This window comes from Branchiostoma belcheri, unplaced genomic scaffold (genome assembly GCF_001625305.1).
Source record: "Branchiostoma belcheri isolate BF01 breed outbred unplaced genomic scaffold, Haploidv18h27 scaffold27, whole genome shotgun sequence".
NCBI classification, from domain to species: domain Eukaryota; kingdom Metazoa; phylum Chordata; class Leptocardii; order Amphioxiformes; family Branchiostomatidae; genus Branchiostoma; species Branchiostoma belcheri.
In genome coordinates this window covers 2827167-2835228 of record NW_017803876.1, presented here as the reverse complement: position 1 = coordinate 2835228, position 8062 = coordinate 2827167, and the positions used below count along the sequence as shown (strand labels likewise).

The 8062-nt window shown below is 45.8% G+C and overlaps 1 protein-coding gene across 1 annotated transcript; it reads right to left on the bottom strand.

The window, feature by feature from the left end:
* Positions 1-2145: 2145 nt before the first annotated feature.
* LOC109472145 (potassium voltage-gated channel protein Shal-like) lies at positions 2146-3460 on the bottom strand. The gene has a single exon (XM_019771718.1). It carries the CDS (start codon positions 3400-3402, stop codon positions 2146-2148), a length of 1257 nt encoding a protein of 418 aa, XP_019627277.1. The 5' UTR covers positions 3403-3460.
* Between the last annotated feature and the right edge of the window lie 4602 nt (positions 3461-8062).

Here is an 8062-nt window from a genome sequence, read left to right as displayed (position 1 = left end):
CCACCGAAGAGAAAGTGGTCGTGATAGGCAGGTGGACACTATGGACAGAATTATTCTTATCATTAAGATGCCTGGATCAGTGTGCAAAATAATCTAAGGGATCAGCATATTAATATTTGACTGTTCATCAATGGCCAGATGCTTCCTGAGCAGAGGTGGTTATGAGAACAGGGTTCTGTATACTAGTAGCTGGTACAACTGCCCTTCGGCGTAGCACACCAGGGTTGACCGTACATTGAACAAAGAGCCAACACAATATATACGGAAGCTGGGTCCAGGTGCTTGATATGTTTTATTTTCATGTGCACTGATCATCATCATCATCATCACCATCGGCCATCAGCACTTACTGTCAGGTCAAACCGTAAATCTTAATCTTCAAAAATGTTCTTGTTACATCTACCTTCTTCTTTTTTCCTTGCTAAGATAAAACAGCAAAGAAATGACAAAACAAACAAACATACAAACAAACAGTTCACATATAAACAGGCATTAGGTACAGTTTCATGATACACCGCAACGGATACCGCCGTGGGAAACTACAACCAATCTGAAAGGCTTCGTGCACGAACTTCCTTGAAACAAAAAAAGACGATTTCATTCATAACTTCAGTCTCCACGGATGCCATGTGTAACATCCATGGAACCTTCATCGCACATCTCAGAAACTTCAATCAAATCTTGATATCACGGTCTTTGTACACAACTAAAAACATTATTTCCGAAAATAATTTCATCCGGTTGATAGAACCACATGATATTGGGATTTTGTTTATACACAACCTGTAATGTTTCTCAACGTTTCAGACGCCTGTCAGACATCTTCCTCAGGTCTTCTGACATGTTGCGGCGAAAAATAGTACTCGAGTCAGAAGCTCTAAGAAGATTTTTGACAGGCATCAAAACGTAAGCAGGGGAGAAACTGTTATAACTGAAATATTACCTGTTGTGTAAGAAGAAAATCCCTATATCCTAATAACAATACTGCCTGCCAATGGTTCGATTGTCATTCTGCTACCTTCCTCAGGGCAATTAATGACTGACCCTAACGTTGACAGATATAATTGTCAGTTGTTGTGTACAAAGAACCTTAATACCCAGTGATTTATCTACCTGATGAAGCTATTCACGGTGGCAATCAAACCTGTCTAGTACTACATCACGCACGTTACCTATTGTATCCCGCCGTACGCGAATAACCATTAATCGTCATTATCATTCATTATGTAAACGGCTATGGGGATTACCCAAGCTTTCACCATCATGGGGTTCTTGTATAAATGCGCTTCACAAGTAAGCTCTTTAGACTGAACTTACAAGCCAAACGCAGTATGACTGGCAATGTATTGGGGAAAACGCTGCCCGGAGGATTTATTTATCTAAAGATGAGGTCGTAAGTCTTTTTTTGCCATGTTACTTTTATCGGGGCAATAAAATAACCACTGACAACAAACTTTTCCGACAGCTGAATATTGTACGATACATCCGCGACTGCCCCCGAATGCCCTGAATTTTTGTCGTAAATCTATCGTATGTCGGGTGAGACAGGGCCCTATTAAACTGACATGACCAGGTGTATACATTGTACGACTCATTTTCAAAATCACCCCCCCCCATTGACCTGAGACTGCTTTAACATCACTTTCCTACCGAGCGACGTTCAGGTTGGGCGTACGTCTTAACGGCTTGCCGTTTTACAAAAAACTACAGTTCTGGAAAAACGACTCAACTCTCCCCCAACAGGCAACACGACAGATCGATCCACCGACGCTCCGACCAGTGCTCAGGTCTTCCGCAGGATAACTGAGGACCCGGACGTTTTCGGAACTTCGGTGACGCAATCTTTTGCGGTAGAAGAAAATTGAATCGTTTTTCTTCAAGATCTTCAAAACCAACACAGATTGCCTCATAAAAACGCTTCTACAGTTGTTCTTATGATATGCCGTAGTCTCTATCAGGCTTTAGAATCAAATAGAAAGCGTAGAATTGGCAAATAGATAACATGCCTTGGGAGTTGGTCCGCGAAAGCAGCGGCAAACTGTACTCCCTTAACGGGCCAACTCCCCTGACATGTTATCTGTCTCTCATCTGGCAAATTTCTACTCTTTTCAATCGCTCCCGAAGCCAGCCTGGGTACGTATACTCTCAACGCGCGGAATCCGGTATTCTCTTGGGCATGGACACACTGAACGGCTCGATCGCCTCAGTCTGTGACTTGTCGTCGCCGTCCGCGTCGGCCCCGCCCCCCCTCCAGGCCGCGGATCTGTAGCACCTGTTGAACGTGGTGACGATGATGGTGACCGGCACGCTCATGAGGATGACTCCCGCCAGCGCGCACACGCCGGCCAGCAGCTTCCCCTGCGGCGTCATGGGGATCAGGTCCCCGTACCCCAGCGTCGTCATCGTCACGATGGTGAACCAGAAGGACGACGGGATGCTGCTGTAGCTCGTGTTGGGGACCTGCTTTTCGAAGTAGTAAAATATCGTCGCGAAGGTGACGCTGACCAGGGCGATGCCGAACATCAGGTACACCAGCTCCCCGGCCAGGGTGCTCAGCGTGTGGTACAAGCAGCGGACGCCGTGCGACACCTTCGCGTACTGCAGGATCTTGAGGGTGCGGAAAATGCGAGTCAGGGACAGGATGGATCTCACAGTGCTGTTCACGCCCCGAAGGAAATTCAACACGTAGGACAGGATGACAAAAAGGTCAATGACCCCGGTGACACTCCGTACAAACTGGAGGGAGCTCTGTGCCAGTAACATCCTCAGAAGGTACTCCGCCGAGAACACCGCCGTGAAGAAGGGATCAACCACGTCAAAAATCCAGTGGTACATTTCCCGGAACCGTTTGTTCTCCGTAGCCTTTAGAGACTCTACAATCGTACAAATCACCGCCGACAGAACGAAGTAGCAGCCCAGGTACCTCAGCACGTCGGTCGCCGTCTGGTTCCGCACAGCGACTTGCAGCAGGTCGCTCATCTTCATCCGACACGTTTTGGTGTCCAGAACGCCGTTCAGGGCCAACTCCGCCGGTCTCCTGATCTTGGACCGGGTCACCTCCTTGGCGTTCTTCACGCGCCAGTGTTCGTAGCAGCAGTCGTCGATCAACTCCGGCATGATGCCGAAGAACGACAGCTGCTGGTTGTAACTCCTGACACAGCCGGTAGGGGGGAAGTGCAGCTTGTTGGTCCTGTAGTAACTCAGGATGTACCTGAACAGGTCGGGATCCTGATCCTCGAACATGTACTCCCCCGTGAAGATGTTGTAGAACCTCCTCCTTCTCGTCCCCGCCCAGCAGGGGTCTCGGGGGTGCCGCTCCAGCACGCTCTTCCACGCCTCGAACCGCACGCCGTTCACGTTGAAGACCAGCCGGACGTCTTCGCAAGCCGTCCGCGTGGACATGTAGACCACCGCCCGGGAGTCCTCATCGAACTCAAGGTTTCAGCAACGACGTGCGGATTTCACCTCTCTTGTTAAGGTCTTGATGTCATTCTTGTGGAGGTTGAAGAAACATTCTTTCTCATTATTGCCACTCCTATGCCGCACTCCTCGCGAAACCGTGAACAATGTGGACCAGTGTGCAGGGAGTGGACAGTGTCTGGCAGGACCTGGGGAAAACAAGAACACATATACTGGTTAACTTCATCTGCCTTTTACAGAACTTAACTCGTTTCTATTATATATTATTCAATATCTACCATCCAAAGAGCTTCAACTAGCAAATAGTGAGACAAGACATAAGGATGGGAACATCACATTATTATTCACTTCATACTATACTAAACTATACTATACTATACTATACTATACTATACTATACTATACTATACTATACTATACTATACTATACTATACTATACTATACTATACTATACTATACTATACTATACTAGACGTACAGGCCTAAGGTCGTTTTCGGCAAGACGATGTTTGTTACAAAAACACAGCGTTGATTGCCAGCGGTCTGCTTTGATTAACGTTAAAGAGTTAATTCCAATCGCAACAAAGCTGCATCTCTGTGCAATATGTCTGCGATTCGCGGTTTCAAAAACAATCTTACCTACTTCACAGGTGAACCTCAAGACTCACCCAAGACTGGGTTAAACCAGTATGGGGTTAAGAGAATATCCCGCAGAAGACAAGCTGCGCTCCACAACGATAATTTAAAACTATCGATCCATCATTGATAGAAAATACATTTTCGTTCCCACCATCGTTAATAACATCGCCATCTGCCTGTATAAATCTTCCTATGTGTACAAACATCATTAAGGTCAATCTTGACAGTATTACAATCTGCCATTGACGCCACACAATGGTGTGTATCCATCACTGCGAGCGCGTTCGACTGTGACATGAAGCCACCTGCGGTTGGAAATTGTCAAAGTCGTAAATTCAGAAAGGTACGGCGATAACTGTAAATCGACGTTTACTAATGTAAATTATTCAAGACGCCAAACAGGGGTAGGCCTCGGCAACCCGACGGCGGGCTATTTATTATAAGAGGACGGTTCCGGTCTGGTTGCCCTGAACTGGACTCCACGTAGTTCAAAGAAAGTAATTGAAATATTTCCCCACGAGAACATGACATCATTTCTTCGTTCAATATTTCTACTTTTCATCCACACGCCCTCTCTAAGAGTCGTTACTCCGAGAAAATCGGTCAGTAGATGATGAAACGCATTTTCTGCGTAACAAGAAATCGGGAGATTTCAAACCTCTGGGAAGTTTCTTATTTGTAAACGAGCTCAATCAAATCTTTCTACGAACCTCGGAAAGGAACTCTGCAGACTGAGACTTGTTGTGACAAGCACTACTATATGTCCCAGCAACCAAGGACTTGCAGTAACTGTGCGGTTAGACTCACTTCCCCCTAGACCATTAGACAGGCAACTTGATCCTGTGGTTACAAATGACACAAGATACTGCATTCAAATACCCACGAACAGACAAGTAAATACACATAAGAAAACACACACAAGACCTCCGTACCCGGAGGTAATTATAACTTCATTACCGCCCACGAGGCCGCCTGACTGGTGCCTCTGAAACAGCAAAAAAAAATCTGATTTGACTCATCATCCGGTCATTTACCTCCTTGAAAGTAAAATGACTGGTTGTAACGAATGCATAAATCACATCAACACAATCCAGGGTGATTATGTAGTCTGGGTCCTGGATAACGGTTTCCTATATCACTTAAACGGGTGGATGAACATTTGGGCCAGAGGAATGTGGCAACCAAAAGACCCGCTTGTGTGACTAATTCTGATGGACACATGGATATGGTGCTATATGGTCTTTTGGGCCTGGGAAAACAACATGGATGTCACAGTGACAAGACAATGTTAGATTCCGTGTACGTGGTACCCCCAGAATACTCTGTCAGACGTTTCAAGTAGTATCGACTACTTTTTCGTCAGTGACTAACAAAAGAAAGTAGTGGATGCTACTTGAAACGTCGGACAGTATTTAAAACCTATCCATTTGCTTAAGTGACAATTCCTGTGTATCCCCAGAAATACGTGTCAAATGTTCGGTCGCTCAGCTGTCACTCAGCGGTCGCAGCCTCTGATGGAAACGTGATGTTACCAAGATAGAGTGGCTCTTAGAAGTAAAGAAGTCTGCCAAGCATGAAGCGCCTATATCACTCCTGACAGTCACTTTGTCAATGTAAACGCCAATATACGTTATCTTTTTCTCATTACCGTTGTGGACATGAATCGTACCCGCGGTGCACGGACCAGCTAAACTTGAAAAGGGCGCGAGTGAATGTAACAAAACGCCCGTGTCCGTGTGGTCATCATGTGGAGTCAGATAGCCGCAGAGGACGGTTGCAGTTTGAATAGTTTTGTGACTGGATGTTAGGGATATTGGCTGGCGGAGTTACACGTTATGACACGTGCGTCCGGACAGGAGACATGATAATGCTTCAATGTCCGAACGCGTTCCAGACATTCTTCAATACCTGCCAAGAAACAGTTACTCGAGCAACTGGATATGATTTTGAAAACGGTCAGACGTTTCTGGTACCTTTCGTCAGTGACACTGGAGAGATCTCTAGAGATCTCAATATCAGCAGGTTTATTGTGATCTCTCCAGCGTCACTGACAAAAGGTAGTGGATGCTACCTGACACGTCTGACCGTTTCCAAACCATATCCACTTGCTTGAGTAACTGCTTTTTTTTTACATATCTTATCACCTGGATGTCTAACCTTCACCGACGTATTCCCCAAAACCGACCGATGTCTATACATGTCATCAATCAAAAATACCCAAGACCATGACTCTTGACATCTTTCCCATTAGACATATGCACATATCTAATATTCTATCGCATAGTAGATGATCCAAGCGATACTACGTCCCGAGATGGCATCATCTGATGTCCTCGGTTAAGGTTTATGGTGCGTATATAATATCCGGAACGTGTTGCATTTTAAAAGAGGGCGACTTCAGCGGGGATGTTCTGATATACACTCATCACAAGACGCTTTTTCCAATACTCTTCAGTTGATAAAGGGATGCCGGAGACAGCATTGGTCACATTTTTAAGTTTCCAAACTGTATGTGTTGAGTGTTCGTGTGTAGATTCATCACCGAGCGTCATGACATTTCCAGCGAAAGTGGCTGCGCTGACACAGGGTCAGCACACGGAGCACACCCTGACGATACAGGACGGAGTCTAATGCATCTCGGCAGCCGGAATAAAGCTCTTATCCACCATGGAAAACCCGCGTCTCCGGATTATTCCATTTCCATCATCGTCACCCTATTTGTAGCACCACGGACAGACCTAATGGAGGTTTAAGTCTGAGGGTTGAGTTGAGTACACATGGCGAGCATGACGTGTGAAGAGGGCACATGTACAACCCGGTTACGAGGTTTGAAAGTAATCGTGCGAGGAGAGGTAGGCCGCGGTTCGACGTAAGCCGTCAACGTGAATGGCACTTCAGAGACGCCATAATGCACGGAAACCTGAGACCTTTACATATGTGAGGAAGCACCGTGGCACGTCAGTAGGCACACTAACACAAGACTGGTACTCGAGACACATCGTATATGTATCATTCATGCGATTTCTTTCACATTGTGAAATATCGACCTTGTTTCACTTGAACATGATGAAAAAGGAGGAGAATATTTCGTTGGACAGGCACCAAGTGAAAAGGCTTGTGAAAGATAGATATACATCTTACTTGTTCTAATAATCATGAAAAACTCGAAGTAACTTCCTCTTTTGGAATTCATATACGGAATACAAAATAAATCAAACAACAGGGTAAAGTCTCTGAAGAGTTAGAAGTTTTAGATACCAGACGCTCTCTTATATCAGGGACTGAGAATTATGTTTCCATTGAGGCACCTTTCTGTCATTGACTAGCATCAAGTCATCCAATGTTCGCAATATTGTGTGGCATAATTCTGTCAGCTTCACACAGATCCAACAAGTGTATTCCCGCATCGAGGTGTACTTAGTCATCTGTTATTATTATCATTGCTCAGATTGGCGGCGTTACTTTTCTACAAATCCCGGTCTGCAGACGCAGGCGTGTGTTCTTCACTTCGCCAACCTGCTAAGGGATAATACTGCTCCACCGTGAGGCCCATGATTTACACATCATGTAGGCAGGACAGGGTTTTTACGAGCGGCGTTGTGACAGTTTTACTACCGCCGATTCACCGAGCGCCGTGAAATTGTTTTAGCTGGAAGGGGTCAACCGGCAAACCGACCTAAATCTTCGCAAAGTTCTGCTGGAGGCTGGGCGTAAAAAGTGCTAATCCCTGCATGTCCGCCAGGAGAAGTGTCTGAAATTATTGTCATTGGGAAAACCTAATGTTGGAACATGTGATATGTCAGGAACGGGGAACGGCAGGAAAGGGCGAGTTTTAGTGATGGATGGAAAGACGGAATTCTGGGTCAGGTCGGGGAGCTGTCAATCATGTTCACCCGCGGCGCTGCAGACAGGCCGGGTTTTCAGCCACGCGTTTTGAATGTCATGTTGGTATCACTGCCTGCGCAAAAAACGCAACAAGTCTTATATTTACACCTAAAACCG